Source organism: Chelonia mydas, chromosome 9 (genome assembly GCF_015237465.2).
Source record: "Chelonia mydas isolate rCheMyd1 chromosome 9, rCheMyd1.pri.v2, whole genome shotgun sequence".
NCBI classification, from domain to species: domain Eukaryota; kingdom Metazoa; phylum Chordata; order Testudines; family Cheloniidae; genus Chelonia; species Chelonia mydas.
The window spans coordinates 34,455,428-34,477,894 of record NC_057855.1 but is presented as its reverse complement, the minus strand read 5'-3'; the positions used below and the strand labels follow the sequence as shown (position 1 = coordinate 34,477,894).

Below are 22,467 nucleotides of genomic sequence, written 5' to 3'. Positions count from 1 at the left end.
TTCAGTTGTCAACTGTCAGCCATTCCAAAGTATGGTCCACTATCTGGTGGGCTTTTTTTTCTCCTTTGCATCAGCCTCTATTATCTTCTAATCTTTAGAGTATGTCTATAGACATTGTCATCAGGAAAAAGAATTTGTGAGCGTTTGGATTTATGTACTTTTGCCGCAGCATGACAAAGCTGTTTCACACTTTGGAATTGCGCAAGTTTCATGTAGAATGTTGGAAATGACACCGTAGATTGCTGGAAGTGATACTCTGTGAGCTAGGTAGAAGCAAAATCATATTGCCTTGCCTAGATGATGTTAAATGATAATGGCCAGATCATTTGGTATGACTCAGCTGTACACAACACAGTGGTGGAGGTGGGAAGAAAAAAGATAGTTTTATGCTGCCTTTGTGACTTCCCAGTTGTTTGGTCATTTGGCTCCCAGTGCATCTTAGAGCAGCCTGGGCATTCTGCATCCCCTGGGCATTCTCCCCACACTGGAGGAATCCTCAGGTAGCAAGTTAAGCTGGCCTCATGACTTCTCTGCACTGCCTGAATGACAGGAAGGGGCTGGAAATCTGGCCTTTAATTTGTATGCTTTTTTTTCAATTTTCCTCTTCATACTTTGTGTGCTAGAAATGGATAGATTTTCATGAAAAAAGTTATGTTTTCAGATGTTTATAATCTGAGAGAATTCCTTATGGTTATTATAATAAAACTACTTAAATATTGGCATTTTATGTTGGAAAATCAAGGCAAGCCAAGTATATGCTACAGAGACTGCTGTGGAATGCATTTCGTATAATCTGTACCATGCCCAGGAGCGATTTGTGAACTTTGAAACACATGAAATAATGCCCTGACATTACAGCATAATTAGCAGACCTAACTATTATATGTTGCTATGGAAGAAATACAGTCTGTCATCTGAGGTAAATGAAAGCCAAGCATGAATTTAAAGTTTTGATGATAATTCATCAAATATTTCTCAAACTGATGTTGCTTAGTCAAACTGGTAAATAAAGTGGAACATCTATTTCAAGAATTTTTACAAACTCCTTGAACTTTTATAAAACCACCATAAGGAACCTTGAGCTGCTTAAGAGACGAAGTTTCACACTAGAAACCTAGGGAGGTATTTCCAAATGCATTAAAACTTCTGTTTACTTGAGTGGGAGCAAAGTTAGGCTAAAACTAAGCACTTTTAAGCAAATCTCTTAATTAGTGTACAATTATTGTGTACCATTACTGTGTTTCATTCTTACTAGTTTTACAAATCTTCCCTTTATGATGATTCAGATGTTAAATTTGTTTGGATTGTAAAATATGCTTTGCTGTTTCCATAACAAATACAAAGTTTTTTTAAATATATTTTATACAGAATTAAAATCTGTTTGGCACTAGTGGAAAAACATTCTCTTTAAGAAAGCATTCTGCTTGTAGGTCATATTCTTCAGGTTTCTTGTCTTGTTAAGGATATTTGTCTGAAAACAGGATCCTTGTCTCTTACAGGTTTGCCTGCTCCTGCTGCTTATTCCTTGCTTAAAGTCATATCATAACCCTATGTTCCTTATGTCATGCACATTCCACAGCAATGAACTGAAATGTCATAATCCTGGTTGAAATGCTACAAATGGTAGCTGGAAATAGTTGTTATGACACAAATGTTGAATTAGGACTTCAGGCAAGGAATTAACCAGCAGGAAAAGAGGAACTCTTAAGACTCAAATCTCTTCAAGCAGAACCCAAATGCCTTTTTCAGCAATATGTCAGGGCTTTCTTGGACATGCTGTTGTCTTCCTGTCACACATTGCTACACCATGTCCTCAGCTAGGCTGTCTGTAGGCTGTCCTTACTCTCCAGAATTCATGGCAAAAGTTCTTTAGCTAAGACACAGGGTGAAATCCTGACCCTATTGAAGTCAGTGTCAAAACTCTGACTTCAGTAGGGTTTGGATTTTACCCAGGCTTCTCAACAGGAAATATTCTTCTCAGGATTCTTCTGAGAATCAGCTCTTCTGTCTCCCTGTTTGGATGTTTTCCTTTCCCACCCAAATACCTTAATGAACTATAAAATTGCTGCTGTTGGCGCAGTTAATTTTTGTAGCTGCTTCTTGCCTTGCGTTCTTCTTTCCCTACTATGAGCTGTATTTTTAAAACTTTTTAGTTGTGCCTTTTGAGGGAGAGCAATGTAAAATACAAGTGAGTGAAAAACGACACTGGTGAAAAGTTATGAAGTGAACACAAGAAGAAGATAGACTAGGAGACAGACACTGAAGGACTTAGTTTTTTTGAATCATCCATTGTGTTAAATAATGAATCCACCTCCCCCCCTGCTTTCCCACAAAAATACATTAACTTTGGTGACTCAGATCCCTCTCTGGCAACTTAGAGGATGTCACTACTTGAACCCTATGAAAGCATTTACCAAGTACTCTGGATATAGTTTATTAAGTCCGTGTTTCTTTAGATTTTTTTCAGATGTGTTATTTGCAGATGGTACTCTGTTACTCTGAGCCTTGTTACTGTGTTCATGCTTGTAATATACAGCAGTGATGTATAGGTTTAAGATTTTTAGAAGAATGGCTCCTCATTGCCTATACCCACCTGCTATAGATGGATGTTAAGTGGCTTCCAGCTTTAATAAGTCCTTTGAAACTGATGTTCCTATAAAATCTTTGCTCCTGCACAAGAGTTCCAAGGACAGCTTTTTATGCTCAGAATATATTTTGTTAAACTGGAAAAGATGTTGGATGTTGAATATAAGGAATTAAAAATACAAAACAAAACAGGCCTCCTAAATTTAGTCCAGCGTATTGGATCTGTTAGCTCACTGCTCTACATTAGAGTTAGAATATTGGTTATGATGCTGATCTTTCCAGAACAAACATTGGGTTACAAAGTACAGGGCACAATTGAATGCAGGACTGGATTAGTACTTATATGTGTGTGTATGTGTATATATATATGTAATATATTCCAGCGGGCTTTAACTTTACACTGCTTCACATGAAAACTGATGTGACACAGAAACTGCTAGATGCTTGTGAATAATCCCTGGATTTCAAACCAGCCAGACAATAAACAACTCTATAATATTCAGTGCGGCAGCTTCTGTAGAGCCCATCTGTTTCAAAATAACCCTAATTCTGCTTACTATGCGGAATGCTTTGTTGTCTAGGGTTTGTCCTAGTTTTCTTGAATGTTTTGACTATGTGACTCTGGTGCCATCTCCTGGATAAATATGAAGTATGCCATCAAATTAATATTTCAAATCAAACAGCATCAGCACTTTGTTTGATTCAGCAGTCATCCATTCAACTCTTAGAGGTGATGGAAAGATCCCAAATCTTATTGTTTTCTAGACACCCCACCTATTTGCTTATGGAACATTGCACATACAATGAAAAGTGTTCATCCCAAAATTATAATAGTCCAGATGTAGACTGGTGTACTGGTTTGGAGACAGTGGGCCGACTGCTACCTTATATATATTCCATGCAATCCTACTGAGATCAGTGGTATTGCATGGGGTCGCAGTGATATTATCTACTACAAAGTCCAGAATGGAGCTTCATAGCTCTCCAGGAAGCCAACTTTACAGTAAAGGTAATCAGCATTTTCAAGGGCAATTCAGTGTGCTTGGAAGAAATTGTATAGTTTTCATTAGCTTTTAGGTTTTGCATTACAGCATGATTAACTGTTTTCTGATAGATCCTCCAAAATGCAGTTTGACATTGTGAACTCTTTGAAAAAGATGAGGCTAGATAGGTCAAATTGCTCTTGGCCCAATGGTAGCAGTTTTTTTGTAGTTATCACTGTGGCTAGAATTTGATGTTAATGAACACGGCATTTCTGGAGCTAGACATTGTGGTTGGATCAGTGTAACTATTGTGAGCCAGATTTCTGGTTTTAGAAGCCTACAGTAGAAGCTCCTGCTAGTTATTTTAGGTGCTTAAGGTTAGCTCCTGTGGTAAGGGCTGCCTTTAGTGTTTATACTCAGTATCTGATGAAGACAGCAGAATTTTTAATATCTTCAAACTTTATCTAGCCTTGGTGACTTAGGTGCATATATTTTTTAACAAACTGGAAAGCTGTATATAATAATAGAATAATGAAAGTATATTTAATATATAAAATGCATAGGGCTTCTGTTGTCATATATTTTATTCCAGGTTTCTCATTTACTCATCCTTTGTTGATAAGGTAATAGTAATTTGATGGCAGATAGAAAGTAAACAATGAAGAAATATCTATTCCTTAATTGATAGTAACCGGTCTGTGTCAGAAAATGATAATGCCGAACTATGAAATCTTCACTTAACTTTAAATGATCTGTTTCTAACAGTTCAGCTTGGTTGAAGGGCTTTCCATTACTGAACCCCGAGTGCTTCATAAGTGTTCAACTGTGCCTTTTGCATTAATATTGGAGATAGTTTGAGATATATATAGATAGATAGATTTGAGATACGTGTCATTCATATATAATCTATCAAATATATATGAGGGTTCATTCTGGTATCATAGACTGCTCTGATGCAGTTTTTAGCAATATCAAGTCCTACAGCTGAACAGTTTTAGAAAGTGCCAAAAATGTAAATGAGAACAGTTAATAGTGTCAGATAGAAAAGCAAAAAAACCATTCTACATGAATTACAAAGAAGAAAACCCTGTAACTAGAAAGCAAATTTATTTTTGTGGGTGGGGAAGAAGGTAACGATTGTTAATTCTTTGCATTTGCTGGTGTAGTGGAATGTCCCAAATGATATCTGTTTCTTTTTATGCCTCTAGTGTAAGATTACAGCGGGAGGCTTATTCCTTTTTTGGAAGAAAGAGGTGCTTAGAATGCTAGTGTGTCTTGTGCCATGATTGTTAAGATAAAATACTCTATTATATAGTGCTTAAGAATGTCAGTTTAAGAGCCTAATCTATAGAGATGCTAAGCATGAGCAGTCACACTGAAGTCATTTGGAACTGTGGAAGCTGAGTGCCTCTGAGGATTTGGTTCGAAGGCCATTGGACCTAGTGGATTGAGTAAAAGTCTTTTTAATACATTGTTTTCAGTTGTTTTTTTAATTATCAGGAATAACTGAGGTAATAGGAGCTGAATATAAAATAACAGCTTTTACCTTCTTAGGCATTATAGAAATAAATATTGGGCTTCACGTTTTCAGCACAGAGAGTTAACCATCACTGGTGGCTGAATACTTAATTTCTCTTGCATTCAGGCTATATATGTCTATCTCATTGAGTTTAGGTGATCACATCATATAATGACTGTGTTTAAAATGCCTGTAACTTGCTTCCAAACTCAGAACTTGAGTGGAAAAAATCTGTTTAGGTCAAATTGAATTTATTATTGTTAAAATGAAACAAGCTGATAACCTCTGTAACCTCCTGAGTTTTTGTGTTTCTATTTTTCTTGTGTTTTAACAACTTCCATTAGTACCAACAAATAATATTTCTGCATACAATTTTAGTTTTCTGCATTATAGTTTTTTCTCTGATTTAAGTAACTTTAAATAACAGCATTATTTTTTCTTACTAATAAAAATGTCATCCAAGTTCAGCCATCAAGGTTTTTTAACATGCCTTCTTCCAAACTCCTTTTATGCTGCCATGCAAATGATTCCTTCTGTAAATATTACCCTGGATGATAGTAATTATTTTTTATTTAGAAAATGATTTTGTAATATAAAATATCTGAAGATTGTCTTCATATATGTTAATTAACCACTTTTTGATGTTTGATATGCCAGGTAGTCATTGCATGGAGTGTACCTGCAGTATCCTTAACACATATTTTATATGATAATTTCTATGAAAAAATTGTAGATTCAGAATTATGTGCTTCATTACAGTAGCTGGACTGAAGGAGAGGTAGCTAATGGTTGAAAAGCTGGTTTACTTAACATGGTGATAAAAATGCCAAAAGCTGCCACAGCTTTTATCTATACATTTGGTTCTCATTTGTATAGGTTCCATTGAAACACTGGTAGCCCTGGTGAAATTTTTTTCTTGTAAAATTCTCTAGTTGTAGGCAAGGATTAAGTGGCTAAGGCATTTCTAAAGGTATTTAGGCATTGCTGTGCTCAGTGTTGCAACACATAACTGATTTAGGAGTCTAAATATCATATTTCAGAAGGGATTTAGACACTTGAGTCCAAATTCCGTTGACAGTCTGAGATTTAAGCTTCTAAGTGCCCAAATCACTTTTGAAAATGAAATTTAGACTCCTAAATCAGTTAGGTGTTGCAACATTGAGCCCAGTAGTATCCAAATGCTTTCAGAAATCTGGGCCTAAGAATGTATCCCTTTAATTATTTTTACATTTTTGTGAACTATTTGGATGTTTGCAACCTGATTTCTTACCCAGAAATCCAGGCGCCCTTTTTGGCAGCAGTTTCTGAATGAACTGTCACTTTCAGCATACTGTGGTTTGCAAATAATCTTCTGCACTACTGAAAAGATTCTAGTTCATCTTTTATAGTACACGGATTAAAAGTGACTGAAGGGGTAGTTTGTTATTTTGGCAAAGAAGGCAGTTTAAACTGTCACTTTTTTCTTTAGCCTCAAGAGGAAACATCCCCCACTCAATTGCCTCTCTTTATTGCTATCTCCTAGGTTGTTGTTTTTTTTATCTTGTCCCTTCCCTGCCTTAACATTAACATTTCCTCTGTACATAAAGAATTACAGGCGTGCTTAAATGATAAAATCTTAATGGGTGCAGCTGAGCCGCTGTAGCATTTAGTGAAGACGCTACCTTCTCCTGTCAGCACAAGTATTCCACCTCTCAGAGAGGCTGGAGCTATGTTGACAGGAGAAGCCCTGCCACTGACGTAGTGCTGTCTGCACTGGGGCTTAGGTCGGTATAACTCTGTCACTCAGGGGTATTGATTTTCCACACTCCTGAGTGACAGTGTTATATCGACATTCATTTGTAGTGTATACCAGGGCTGAGGAGTTGTTGCATGACTATGACCTCATCAAAAAGGCCCAACTAGCTAGTCAAAATGTGGCTTTGGGCAATCAGTATCCAGCCATACTCTAATAATGTATAAAACCCTTAATACAAGGGACATGAGCAACCACCTCTCCCCCGGTGTGTACAAGGGCATTTCAGCTCTCTGTCTCTTATCAGAATAAGACCAGGAGTAGGGCATTCATGTTTCCTGGAATGCATCTATGGAATTCTCTCAGTGAGGACATTTTCCTGGAGGATGTCTCTGAAGCGGTCTTCAAGGCTCACTGCAAGGCCTTTCATTTTGGGTCACTATATAATTGAGCAATTGTTCCTACTTTTTTCACCAGATCTTGTTTTGTTTTGTTGCTGGTGTGGGGGCTGGACTTTAAGGAGTTGTGAGTACTGTGCCCAGTTTTTGTTTAACTCTAATGTTGTTGTCTTATCTTCCAGATACTAAAACTGGACATGGGCACTCTATAAACAGGATCCTGGAAGACCCTGATTTTTAATTGACCGTTTTACTGTGATACACAAGAAGGAAAATGAAAAACTTTTTTTTTCAGAGAGTAGCAATAATCTAGAAAAGTATGTCATAATGTTAGTTAAAGCTGCAATACAATTTAAGTCCCAGTTGTGCAGTTGACTGTGTGTCTGGACCCCTGCTCAGATGCAAAGCTTCAGTGACTTCAGTAGGTCTCTGTGTGGCCTTGTGGTGTGCCCATGAAGAGTCATTTGCAATCATGGCCTTTATTACATTGCCTCTGCATGCAGTGGTTTTAGTATTTTATTCATGCTTTGACTATTTTTGGTATATTAAATGTATTTATGCCCATCAAAACTCTGGACATCTGAACAAAATATTAATTAAAAATCCATACAAATTGTACCAGTATGGAAAACCAAACAATTCTCTGAAAAGCCCCCACTGCTCACTCTTTCACCATACCTTCCCATCCATTCAGCCTAGAAAAATGTAAGGTACTGTATGCTCTAAAGTACCGTCACATCTTCAGTTTCAAAGTCTGATAAACTTTTCCATCATGGTGGTCTTGACATCATTATTAGTGACAAAGTAATGAACTTGTAAAAAATTGTTAAAATAGCATCAAGTTTTTTTAAAAAAATTCTTTACCCTGATCTGTCCAGCTTCTGAGACACACTCTCATTAATGAATATTGATTTAAAGCTTTAGGGATCACACCTTGGGTCTTTTCTTTCAACTCCTTTGCACAGGCATGTTTAGGCCTTTAAGATGTATTTACAACCATCATTGAGCTTCCTTGCTCAGTACATGTATAAAAAACCTATCTGCCATTGTGCATCCACATCTGGGACAATTGTTTTCTTTCTTTTCAAATGAACCATAGCCAGTTTGTATGATGCATAAACATTCTCTTAGTATGCCAGTCAGTGGCCTGTTTTCAATTCAATGATCTGTAATGCTTTTTAGCTGCCTGAAATCAAAGGTTCATGCTCACAAAATTTCTAGCCTCCTGAAGTGAATAATTATTTTTCTCTAACATCTGCACATGGCTGTTTCCACTTGTGTGTGTTTACAGGATGGCTGCAATATTACTGCACCCATGGTTTAGGGTTACTGTCCATGCACCGACACCTATTGGTCTCCTCTAATTAAGGTGGGACTTCTCTTTGGGGTCACGTGGTAGAAGGGGTTAGGCCAGATCCAGAATGGAAACGGTTTAGGTCATAACATCACAACCGCTATGTTGTCATCAGTCTTAACTTGTCTCAACCAGTCTCATTTTGACAGAGGGATAGGGGGAAGATACAAGTTATGAGGTATTCCATGGCCTTTGGGGAGTGGGGGTGGCTTTTTCACATTAGCAGGAAGAATACTTTGTTTCTAAAGGAAAGTATTTTAAAAGGAGATGGCAGTATTTCATCACATACAGGAGCACTCTTAATTAGAGTGGCATGTTGTTCTGAAATGGTGGGTGTGCTTATGGGTGAGGTGAAGAGTAATTGACAAGTTGCAGTGTTTGTGTTTAATGTTTCTTAAATATGACGTAGTTTTGCCTCTATCTGAAAATACCGATTGTGTTTCTGAATCTGAAAAAGTAATGTGGTGCAAGGCCATGTTGAGGTTAAAGTGTTACAATGCACATTATATTGATTTGCTGCATGTTAATGTGAATTAAAACATTCTTCAACTATTTCTGTTTTTTTGTGAATATCCCATGTTATTATAGCTAACCACTGGTGCCTGAGCAGCTAGTTAGGCTTGGCAGCATTTCCTAAGAGTTTGAGCTATTTGCAAGGACAAAAAAAATCCTTCTGCATCTTCCAGTCTTTGCGTAGAATCGTAAACTTGTCTATTATTAAGGTCCTGTCTGTACTATAAATTAGAACATAACTGAGTCAGAGGTCAATAACTAGGTCTCCTTTACTGCACTGTAGATAGGCCATCAGTGTACTATGCAAACAGGCCCCTGCTATTTAAGCTTGCTAAGCACCCCTGCATCTGAAAATGAGCTCCACTATATGTATAGTACACTACTTGTTTTTGGTTTTTCATATTCACTATTACTATTAAAACATGATCCCTTGATGAAAAGTTAATAAATACTAACATTATAAATATATATGCAGTTTGACTCAACTATTCCCTAATCTTTAGAACTAACTTTTTTATCCTTAATAATATATGTACCTAGGTTCAGAAGCCAATCTCTACTTTTTTTTTTTTTTTTTCCCAAGGACCCTTAGCACATAGGCAGTTGATGTCATACTTAGGCACAGCCTTTATATCTTTTCTTGCTTTCCTTATTATGTGACTTGGAATTTGAATTCTCTGAATTCTTTAGTTGGTGGTGACGGGGGAGGTTCTGTCTGTCTTTCTTTCTGTCTTTCAGTGGTGCCAGAAGAGAGAACCACCTATAGCCTGTACTATCTCTGCTCAGATTAATTTACTCACTGTGCTTCGCTATAGCTGAACTGCCACGTGTAGTTTATTTCTGAATTTGCTTGTTGCCAACTAAAGATGGAGTTGCATCTGGTATGGGTCACCACATCTTGGACTGTAGTACTAGCTGAAAGTTTAAAAAGCTTGCTTTGCCAAAAGTAACTGTTGAGGACTTGTAAATAGTTTAAAAGTCTAGATGTTACTATATAAAACAAGGATGCTGAAAAATGTAAAGTCCTGGGCTTTTTAAAGAGTAATTGCTGTATTAAAAGTACACATTTTTAATGGGGGGAAAAAAAAACGAGGAGTACCTGTGGCACCTTAGAGACTACCAAATTTATTTGGGCATAAGCTTTCGTGGGCTAAAACCCACTTCATCGGATGCATGCAGTGGAAAATACAGTAAAAAGATATATATACACAGAGAACATGAAAAAATGGGTGTTGCCATTCCAACTCTAACAAGACCAATCAATTAGGGTGGGCTATTATCAGCAGGGACCCTAATTGATTGGTCTCGTTACAATTGGTATGGCAACACCCATTTTTTCATGTTTTGTGTGTGTGTATATATATATATATATATATACACACACTTCCTACTGTATTTTCTACTGCATGCATCCGATGAGGTGGGTTTTAGCCCACGAAAGCTTATGCCCAGATAAATTTGTTAGTCTCTAAGGTGCCACAAGTACTCCTCGTTGTTTTGGTTTTGTTTTGTTTTGTTTCGTTTTTTTTCTGATACAGACTAACACTGCTACCACTCTGAAACATTTTTAATGAACATTAATGTAGTGGGATTGCTCTTAAACTAGCAGAAAATTTTTTTCATCTGCTTTGTCAGTGTAAATTTTGGAAGTCTACCTAAAGGACCAATAATTATTTCATGTTTGTTAAAATATATTTGTACAGACGATATTAAGAAATGAAGTAATACAGAAATGCCAAGACCAAGGGGACAAACTAATCTGCTAACTAAGCACTGATCTAAGAGATTCCTTACTGTTGAATCAAAAATTTCTCATGCAATTGAGCGAAAACTGTACAGAAATCCCTCAAAGATATTTCCATGGTAAACTATTCCAGGAAGATTAATGATCTTCTGTTACAATGGTAATCTAAGTATAATCATAATAGGATAGGGTCCTATGTAACTCAATTGAGCAGTACTGGTTCAGTCCAGTAGAGGTCAGTACTGCACACTCAGTAGTTCATTACAGTGTGGTCTCAGTAATGACAACTGCTGCTCTTGTTTAGTTATTTTGGTTCTATGTATTTTCTTTTTTTCTATGACAGTTTTTTTTTTCCACCGCAGTTTATGATTCAGATTCTATCCTTTACTGGTCAATGCATTAATCAAAAGACGAGTTACGTAAAAGTATTTCTGCCGCATGATGTAAGTTATTTGATTGCCTGTATTAAAACCTCCTTGTTATATATCAAAACCAATAACATTATTTTAAAATGGTTTTGTAATAATAGTAAACAAAAAAAAAGTATACAATGCTCACAACCTTACTCCACTACACAGTTTTTTCACTGTTTAAATCATAGGATGTGTACGATTCTGCACTCAGCAGAGGATAAAAATGGTTTACATTTGCTTTTCATTTTGTCTTACAGGTTTTAGTGCAGGAGGTCATAGCAATGAGAGGCGACCTTATGGGTTTTGGTTTCCATCTGAACAGCTATCAGAAGAGGAAGTGAGAAGACAAAGACTTAATAGATTTGAGAGATGGTGAAATTGCCAAGGGTCTAATGAAAATATGTGAAGTGCTCTTCAAAGTTGCCAAAATGTTTGCAGATCTGTTCATTTATACAGTTTCTATTCTAGTTCAGAACTATTTACTACTGGCTACATAATTTAACAGCAAAACATGCCAAGGATTTTGCAAAATACGGCTGAAAATCTAGGCTTAAAATAAGTGGCCAAGGGTGTGGTCCAAGAGCCAGAATGTGGTCTGTGGCTGCCCTCCATTTTGCTGTACTTAAAATATGAAAGAAAACTGGTTGACTGATGATTGTAACAGGCCGCAACTCACTTCTGACATTTCTCTACAAAGGCTTTGTTAATGCCTTGGCTTTTTGTTTGTTGATGAGCTCAGTCAACAATTTCTCTTCATCTATCAAGGGGAAAAAAGGGAAAATGCAGATACCATATTAGTGTGTGTCCTTGATTTTAAAACTAAATAAATCATCCTTGCAAAATTCTTCTCTTTGCCTGTGACAAATAATCTTTTTGGATTGGTGAGTAAAATGGTACTTTTAAAACATCAGTGACTGAGCATATATGTAAATTAGGTACAGCCCTATAAATCCTGACAAGTTGCTAGCACAGCCTTTAAAGTTGCAGAATTTGGTTCCTCTTGTCTCAAATCATCCCATTCTGCCTAGGATATGTATACAGTAAAACTCATTTGTAACATTTCACACTATCTTGATACTCCCGGCCTATGGCCAATATGGTCATCCTAATATTGCAGCCTTAATTCTGAAAGTTCTTCCTTTTATGGGGTTATTATACTTTTATATTTATATATATATTTATTTCTGGGGGAGGGGAAAGATTGTTTAAACAAATAAAACTGAAACATTTTCAAGGCAAGAGACTAAGTTGGAATCCAAGAAGTTACTGTGTGTTGTTGACTTACCTATTTCTCTTTTAAAGAATACTTTTGTAGACTATAGGAACTCCATCATGCAAATCTTTTTTCATACAACTTTAAAAATCAGACTGTTTCTCTTGATGGACTACACTGGCTTATTTGGAGCTTGGTTATAGCTCATAAGAAAGTGAGCTGTTGTAGGGAGAAGGAAGTATACTGCCTAAATATTGGTGGCTAGAAGCATTCTGCCTCCTCGGAATTGTGGAAAGCACACTAGGCAGCAGGACTTGATGCATCTTGGAAAAGATGTAGCCAGAATTGTTCTTGAGCAGTGGGTCACGAGAGCACCATCGCCCCGCTGCCACTTTCCTGAGACCTGCAGCCTGTGGGACTACTGGAGCCTGCTGGCAGCATTAGCTGCCCCTCCTCCTCTCCAGTACAGCTAATCATTTATTGGCTGTCGTACCTGGGACGCACTAGGGACAAAAGTTTCAGCGTGCTCTGTTCTTACACTAGCACACCTGTGCAGGTCATTCATAACTTGATCTTTGCTGTGTACTGTAGAGATCTGTCTTTCAGTTACGTTTGCAAGTAGAAAAACAAAGAAAAATGTCTTTATTCACACAAAGTAGCTGATACGCTAATATTAATAAAAACAGCTTTGTTAATTTTTTGTCTATTAACATGGAGAACAATTATATTTTAAAAACAAATTTGAGCAATGAAATGCCCAAATAGGCAAACCTCTTCTGTTTTGTTCTTTTCAGTCCTTAACAGCTGTTACCATATGAAACACAATTCATTGCCATCCTGCGGTGTGGAACTACTAGCATTTCTTGAGCATTGATTTATGTTCGTGTTGGGTTGAAAAGTTCTTGTATAGAGTATTTTCAGGGACCTATCATGATCAGTGATCTGCGCTTTATGAAATCTTGAAACCTCTCCCTCCATGGAGTTTTGACCTGGATATATTATTACAGCTGTATGTATTTTAATAATAATAGCTGAAAGTTAAATTACTGGATGCACAATAAAAGTCTTTTATTTGCACAGGCTGCTTCCTATCATCTTCTTTGCCTCTTTCCCTTCTTGTACATTTCATGCCATGGAGAAGCATGAAATGGGCATGCCAAATGTTTGGCTTTTCAAGTGCAGAGCTAGAAATCTTACTTGCAGATACTGTTCAGACCCATTATTCACAGTGCTTTCTGGAGGACGCTCAATACAGGAAAAATTGTATTGTAAAGGCCCATTTTCTTGATCACCTTCAGGATTGCACAGTTGGTATAAAGATTCTTTCTTGTTAGCTAGCTGTGCTTTGTATACGTTATACATACTAGCCACAAACTAGAATGGCCGATATTCATTTATATTTAAATAGGTAGATTTTTCTAATAATTTCCTGCCTTCTTCACTGGTTGATTTTTCTAATAATTTCCTGCCTTCTTCACTGAGTAAATAATAGAACAAAGCAAGCAAAATTCAACATTTGAGTATTTGTGATTGTGCATATTTTTTATCCTTCACCGGAACATTATCCCCTCCAAAACTGATCTCATTGCTGTGGTGTTTAGTTTCCAGTGTAGTTGGTCATGTTCATGAGGCTACATAATTTCAGTTATTTAAAGCAGTCAGACTGATATAGGCAGAAAATATATTGTAAAAGAATGACAGTCTTGTGGCGTTTTTAGTACAATGAAAAGTATTTAAACAAAGGCAAAAAAATCCATTTTGTGGCATTTATTTACTCTTGTAATGTTGGTTTAGAAGTCTCAGCACAAAGCGACTTAGTGCTAAAGGTGTCTTGTGCTCCCTTAAAACAAAACTCCACGTGATCACAGAAATCTCATGAGCTGGATCCTTTTATTGTCTTTCTTTTTACTGCCTTCATAAGCACCATTGTCATGAAATATGTATGGATAATAACCTTGTCAGCAGTAACTACAGATTGTTAAATATATAGCTTTTTCACATTTTCTTACTACGAAATTGAAATAAAGACTTGTTTTTATATTTCAGCCTGTCCACTTCTTCTCCATTTTAATTGTAATACCTAATAAATGATCAGCACAGAAGATACTATATTTGTACATTCAGACAAAACGCATTATAAGGTAATGTGGATTAAACAAATTGCCTTCATTATGGCCTGTATCTGCTCCCATTGAAGTCAATGGATGTTTGCCATTGAATTCAATGGGAACCGGATCAGGTCCTTACACTCTGATACAGTTCACTGAAATGCTGTTTCTGTTATATGGTTTTACCCTGCACTTTCCCAAAATGGAAAATAAACTCTTATTTTAAAAATAAATCCATTTAGCTTGGAGAGCCCTGACTGCAGATGTGATGTCATGGATTGAATATCTATCAATATCTAAGGCTGCCTGAATTCCTCAGTACCTATGCGTGGTAGTAAGAATTTGAAATTCAGTACTTCCTGCATAAACATGCTGTGATAAACGAGAGGAGGGATAGCTCCCTTTTGTGGACACCCAGCCAGCCAGTTAGCTATGGAATCCCTCTTGGTAGCTGTTCTCTACTTGCTTTACCTGTAAAGGGTTAAAAAGTCTAACTGCATGCATAGGTAAAGGGAAGTGAGTGGGCACCTGACCAAAAGAGCCAATGGGAAGGCTAGAACTTGTTAAACTTGGGGGGGAAAAAACTTTCCTTTGTCTGTGTGTTGTAGCTCTCCGGGCAAGAGGGGAACAGGGCAGCAGTTATGCTGTGAGAAGCTGAAGGCCAGGTATAAAAATCATCAGAATCATACCTAGAATTGCTTATCTGAAACCCAGATATGTAAGTTATCAGAAAATGTGTAGGAAGACGCGATTAGGTTTATTTTGTTTATTTCATGTGACTTGCAGATTCTTCTGTGCTAACCCCAGATGCTTTTGTTGCTTGTAACCTTTAAGCTGAAGCCCCAGAAAACTATTTTGAGTGCTTAATTTTTGGAATTGCTTTTTTAAAAATTGAGCAATAGCATGAGTTTTCAGATGTATTTCTTTCTGTTTTTAATAAAATTTACCTTTTTTAAGAACAGGATTTGGACTTCTGTGTCTTAAGAGGTTTGTGCACATGTTTTTTTTAGTTAGCTGGTGGCAACTGCTGATTTCTTTGTTTTCATTTCTCAGCTCTTCCCTGGGGGGAGAGGGGTGTGAAGGGGCTTAAGTGTACCCCACAGAAAAGAATTCCCAAGTGCACCTTCCTGGGTTCCAAAGGGTTTTGCATTTGAGTGGTGGCAGCATCTACCCATCCAAGGTCAGAGAGAAGCTGTGACCTTAGGAGTTTAATACCAGCCTGGAGTGGCCGAATTAATTTTTAGAATCCTTGCGGGCCCCCACCTTCTGCTCTCCAAGCGCCAGAGTGGGGAATCCGCCTTTAATCAGCCTCAGTAATTGTGTGTAAACTGAGAATTTTTTAAAAACAAGAAATGTTGCTGTATAGAACTTTGAAACTGAAGGTGAATTCATTTTTATCAGGAGCTGTGATTTCTTCGAGTGTTTGCTCATGTCGATTCCATCCTAGGTGTGCGCATGCCCACGTGTGCGGCTGTTGGAGATTTTTGCCTTAGTGATATCTGTAGGGTCGGCTGTAGCACCCTCTTGAGTGCCGCGCCCATGCGTCAGTATATTAGCTGCCACTGGCGGTAAACCCTCTCAGTTTCTTCTTACCACCCCTGGTGGTTAGTCGGAGCGCCTTTCCCTTGCCTCACAAGGGCTAGCACAGTGGACCCCAACGCAGTGCCCGCGGGTGCCATGGTGCCCACCAGGACATTTATGTGTGCCTGCTATCAGGGCTGGCGCCAAGGAACGAAGAGGAGAGGAGCGCATCCATCGGAGAACCTGCCACCGAAATGTCGCCGATCAGCGCTTCCAGTGGAGAAGTGTTGCCACCGAAATGCCGCTGCTGGGCGCTTCCGGCGGAGAAGCGGCTGCCGAAATGCCGCTGCTGGGCGCTTCCGGCGGAGAAGCGGCTGCCGAAATGCCGCCAAGAACCATCTCTGCCCGGCACACTCTTCTGAAGGCATGAATGTGCTCTTGGCCAGAGAAAGGTTGGGGACCACTGGGCTAGCAGTTCTTCTATTTCAGTCTTCGAGCCTTAAGGCCTGGTAAATAGTTTTACAGTAGTTAGTAAGTACTTAAGTAATGTAGTTAGAGATAGAGTCCCAGTGGGAACTCTGCCTCAGTCTCTGCGTTTTAAGCCCTGCTCTGACTGTAACAGGCCTATGCCTGTTAATGACCCCGATAACAGCTGCCTCAAATGCTTGGGGGAATCACTGGTGAATGAGAAGTGTCGCATCTGTAAGAACTTTTGTCCCAGAACTCAGAAAAAGCGAGACATCCGTTTGAGGGCCCTCCTCATGGAGGCTGATCTGTATTTAAGCACTTCTTACTCCAGGATTGATATATACTGGTGTCTGGCACATGAAAAAGCTGTGTCTGAACTGCCCTGAAATAAGCAGCTGGTTAACGCATACTAATCCTGGAGCTCCGCATGTTCCGATGGAAATCCAGACATGCTGGATAGAATGGTTTTGTGGTGGTGTTATATGCTGCTAATTGTGTTCAGCGACTTATTATGCACGCACAGGGTGGCATAATAGACTAGTAGTGTCCAGAACTCTTGCAGTAAGTGTCAAAACAAAATGAAGTCAATGGTCTTTGGATGAGGCCTTAAATACAGCTGGTTGAGTTTTCAGTAGGTGCAATGATGGACTTTGCTGTGCTTCTGCTGCTCACAACTCTCACGATGGTGATGCCTTCCTTTTTCATGTCATTCCAAATGTTATGTGTGGGTTAACCAGACACCTGCAGTAAAAACAAAATTCAGTTTAATCTAAAATGGGGGGAAATGATCATGATTTGACATGCACAGTTCCAAATAATGCCTCTTCTGTGTATGTACTGTCAGACGAAAAGCACGGACAAAAAACACTTGAGTTCTTATTTAAAAAAAAACAACAGGTTCATAAAAATAACAAACTTTTATTTAAAAAAATTGGGGTAATTTGTGAGCATATAGAAAGGGGGATACTATTCAATTTAAGGAGAAACTGACATGTTATAAATGGAAAAAAACTTTCCCTTGGAACACCACATCATTTTCTTTGTAAAACACCATTTTCAGAGTGCAACGAAATAATGTTGTGCATTTAAGAAGGTGGATAGTATTTCAGTGACAATCTTAAGTATCTACTGTGGAAGTAGCTATGGTAACAATTCGTTTATCATGACACTGGAGTAAACTGGCTTATAAAACCAGAACAAATTGTCAATGCATGAGTAACTGTTGCCCTACAGCTGCACTGACATATTCACCCTTATTGATGTGAACATTCCCCTTTTTGTTTTGTATAAAAACAAATATTTAATTTGTCATTTTTCATCTGACTGCTGCTCTTCTAGAATGTTTAAATGTACAGTGACTGCTTTAGCTTGAAAATAACATGCAACAATTATAAGTGTCTTCGTAGAAACCTTTTTCTGGGTAAATCTCGTAATAATTACTATAATTGAAACTATACTATACTCTGAAACCTATAATTGAGTTATATTTTGTCAGGAGCTGGGCAAATTGGAGAAAGCCTACTTGCCCCACAAGTTCACTCATTTTTTTAAAAGTATGTCAGGCTCACGTGCATAGGAAAAGCCTGGAATCTATAGAAAACAAATTTAATATCTTCAAAGTCAGCATATTGCTGATTGATCATGCTGCCATCATATAAGAGCTTGATCCAAAGCCCATTGAGGTCCATGGGAGTCTTTCAATTGATTTCAATGGACTTTTGATCAGACCACCTCAATAAGGTGCCTAAGAGTACACAATATGTTTTAATGGAACATTTGGAAGTAAAAACCAGGTCTACTAACTCTTAATTTGGTACATTAATTCCCAGACATTCCCAGATTGTAGAGTTCGAAAGCTTGTCTCTTTTGCCAACAGAAGTTGGTCCAATAAAAGATGTTACCTCACCCACCTTGTCTCGGTATATCCTGGGACCAACACAGCTACACTACTCTGATAGAATAGTACAGATGTGAGAGTTTTTCTTCAAGTAGAGTCCCTGTGGGTGTTCCACTCTAGGGGTGTGTCAAGGCTGAATCTCCACTCTGGCACTTCGAGTGCAGAGGTGGGTGCCCGCAAGGTTTCTAAAAATTAATACTAGCCACTCCAGGGTTACACTCCATTTAATTAATACTAGCCACTCCACTTACAGCTTCTCTCTGACCTTGGATGGGTAGATGCTGTCACCACCCAAATGCAAAAAAACTCCTTTTGAGAACCCAGAAAGGCGCACTTGGCAATTCCTTCCTGTGGGGTACCCTCAAGCCCTTTCACACACACACCCCCTCCCCGTGGAAGAGCTGAAAAAGAAAAACAAAGGAAATTAGCTGTTGCCATCAGCTAATTAAACAACATATGCACAAACCTCTTAGGGGCACAAAAATCCAATCCTGTTCTTAAAAAAACGTAAATTTTATTGAAAACAGAAAGAAAATACAACTGGAACTCAGGCTTTTTGCTAGATAAAAAAAATTACAAAAATTAAGCATCAAGATAGCTCTTGAGGTTCAGCTTAAAAGTTACAAACAAAACAAAAGCACCTGGGGTTAGCATAGAGGAGTCCACAAACTAATAAGAAATAAAAGAAATAACCCTAATTGCATCTTCCTTAGATCTTCCCTGACTTACTTACATATCTGGAGTTTCAGATAAGCAATCTCTAGGTATGATCTGATGGGTTTTCATACCTGGTTTAAAGCTTCCTACATCGTAGCTCAGCCTGGTTCCTGCTCAGCATCTCCTCTCTCCGGAGAACAACAACAAACAGAAAAAGGAAAAGTTTTTTCCCAATTTTAAAAAGTTCTAGCCCTCCCATTGGCTCTTTAGGTCAGATGCCCACTCCCTTCTTTTTACCTATGGGCTTTTTTAACCCTTTATAGGTAAAGCAAGTAGAGAACAGCTACCAAGAGGGATTTTATAGCTAACTGTCTGGCTGGGTGTCCATAAAAGGAAGCTATCCCCCCCTTCATTTATCACACGCCCCCAAAATCACAGATGGTGCTGGCCAGCCTGGTTCAGGTCAGGTCCACACCGTCTGGGATTTCTTCCTGGAGGTTTAGGAAACAGAGTTAATAAGATACATGCACCTCTACTTTTACTAATAATTACAGTATTTTTCACATTTCAAGGACTACAATGACTTAGATTATAGGGACATTTTTACCAGGCTGATTCTGGGAAACCTTCCCGGGAGAGTGCATTAGCCACTTTGTTAGAGACTCCTGAAATGTGTTGTATTTTAAAATCAAAGTCTTGAAGAGCTAAACTCCACCGATGAAGTTTTTTGTTAGTTTCTTTGACTTCAGTGCACCATGTCCAGTCTGCAGGTGGAACCGCCGTCCCCAAATGTATGGGCATAGCTTCTCCAGAGCATACACAGTGGCGTAACATTCTTTTTCTGAGACTGACCAGTGGCTTTCCCCCTCAGAAAGTTTTTTGCTGAGAAACACGACAGGATGGAATTGTTGATCTGGTCCTTCCTGCATTAAAACTGCTCCTACACCACACTTGGATACATCTGTAGTTACGATGAACTGTTGGTCGAAGTCCGGGGCCCTTAGTACAGGGTCAGACATAAGGGCCGCCTTAAGCTGGTTAAAGGCTTTCTGACAGGTCTCAGTCAACTGAACTGCATTTGGCTGTTTTTTCCTGGTCAGGTCTGTCAGTGGGGTGGCAATTTGGCTGTAATGTGGTACAAATCATCAGTAATACCTGGCCAAGCCCAAGAAGGATTGGACCTGCTTCTTCGACTTAGGGACTTGCCAATTTTGGATAGCATTTACTTTAGCCTGTAGGGGTTGATAGTTCCTTGACCCACCTGGTGTCCAAGGTACATTACCCTGGTTAGGTCTATTTGACATTTTTGGCCTTCACAGTTAATGCTGCCTCCTTTATGCGCTGGAAGACAGCTTGGAGGTGTTCCAAGTGTCTGCCCAGGAATCTGAAAATATAGCCATATCGTCAAGGTAGGTGACTGCAAATTTCCCAAATACAGCTAGAAGGTTATCTACCTGTCTCTGGAAAGTGGAGGGTGCATTTCGCAGTCTGAAAGGGAACACATTAAATTCATAAAGCACTACAGGGGTGATGAAGGCTGACCTTTCCTTGACGGGGTCATCTAGTAGCACTTGTCAGTACCCCTTAGTTAAGTCTAAGGTGGAGATGAACTGGGCACGTCCCAGTTTCTCCAATAGCTCATCTGTACATAGCATTGGATAGTTTTCTGGGCGTTTAGCTTACTGTAGTCCACAAAAAAGCAGATTTCCTCATCTGGTTTGGGAATCAGAACCACTGGAGAGGCCCATGCACTCTGAGAGGGGCGAATTACACCCTCCGTAACATGTCCTTGATCTCCCTTTCTATTGCAGTTTTGGCTTGAGGAGCCATCCGGTAGGGTTGGGCTCTAATTGGGCGAGCATCTCCTGTGTCAATGGAGTGGTATGCCCATTCTGTCCATCCTGGGGTGGCTCAAAACATCGGTGGAAAGCTGGTGCACAGCGCCTGGATTTGCTGTCGCTGCTTAGGCCCAAGGGTGATGGAAAGGCTCACCTCTTCCATGCCACCGTTGCTTTTTCCTTTATAGTAGACTCCTTCAGGCCACTCAGTGTCATCTCTCTCCTGGGCTGTAAAGTGGAGAACCATGATTTCTTGGAATAAAAGCGCTTTAGAGAATTAACATGGTATACTTTTCGTTTTAGGGTAGGGTCTGGGAACACTGTGAGGTAATTAACAGCTCCAAGGCACTCTCAAACCGTAAATGGCCCTTCCCACAAAGCTTTCATCTTATTGGCCTGGAGTGCTTTCAGAACCATGACTTGGTCACCTACTTTGAAGGAATGTTCTCTGGCATGTTTATCATACCAGGCTTTTTGCTCTTGTTGAGCATCCTGTAGGTTTTCTTGAGCAAGGGCTAGAGAGTCCTTGAGGGTGTTTTTCAGGTTGGTTACAAAGTCCAAAATGTTAGTTCCTGGAGAAGATGTAACCCCCTCCCGTTGTTGCTTCATCAACTGTAATGGCCCCTTAACTTTGTGGCCATAAACGAGTTCAAAGGGTGAAAATCCCAAATTGGGATATGGTACAGCCCTGTAGGCAAAAAGCAACTGCTGCAACACTAGGTCCCAATCACTGGAGTGCTCATTCACGAATTTACATATCACAGCCCCCAGACTCCCATTAAACTTCTCCACTAGGCCATTCATTTGATGGTGGGAAGGGGTGGAAACCAAGTGATTCACCCCAGGAGCTTCCAAAAGATGTTTCATGGTCCCTGCCAGGAAGTTAGTTCCTGAATTTGTAAGAATGTCGGACGGCCAACCTACCCTGGCAAAAATGTCTGCCAATGCCTGGCTCATGCTTTTAGCCCTGGTGTTGCTTAGAGCTACGGCTTCCGGCCATCGGGTGCCAAAATCCATGAAGGTCAATATGTACAGCTTTCCTCTGTGTGTCATCTTAGAGAAAGGACCCAGAATATCCACAGCTACACGCTGAAATGGAACCTCAAATATGGGGAGTGGCTGGAGAGGGGCCTTGACCTGGGCTTGGGGTTCTCCCACCCTCTGGCATACCTCACAAGACTGGAGATAGGTAGAAACGTCCTTGCCCATTCCCTCCCAGTGAAATGACTTCCCCAAAAGGTCTTTGGTCCTGTTCACCCCAGCATGGCCACTAGGGTGATCGTGGGCTAAGCTCAAGAGTTTTTCCCTATACTTATTTGGAACTACCAACTGTCACTGAGTATGCCAGTCCTTGTGTTGTCCAGAAAGGGTCTCCTTATATGAGAGTCCTCCTTCTACAACAAACCTGGACCTATTGGAAGAGCTGAGAGGTGGTGGGTCACTCCGTGCCACCGTCCAAGCTCCCTTGAGGCTTTCATCCGCTTCCTGCTCTGCTTGGAACTGCTCCCTTGATGCTGGAGACA

At 39.3% G+C, this 22,467-nt stretch overlaps 1 protein-coding gene across 9 annotated transcripts in view; it reads left to right on the top strand.

Annotated features, from left to right (window-relative positions):
* RHBDD1 (rhomboid domain containing 1) overlaps positions 1 to 14,500 on the top strand; it is an 89,877-nt gene extending 75,377 nt beyond the window's left edge. For 8 of the 9 annotated variants that reach the window (XM_027817351.3, XM_043521949.1, XM_043521946.1 and 5 more), the window contains one exon: positions 11,500 to 14,500. In XM_027817351.3, the coding sequence (XP_027673152.1) occupies positions 11,500 to 11,618 (119 nt within the window). In that variant the 3' untranslated portion in view covers positions 11,619 to 14,500. Of the gene's footprint in view, positions 1 to 7,400; positions 7,536 to 11,499 lie in introns of all 9 variants that reach the window. The other variant, XR_003563636.3, reaches the window with a different exon arrangement.
* Positions 14,501 to 22,467: the final 7,967 nt, after the last annotated feature.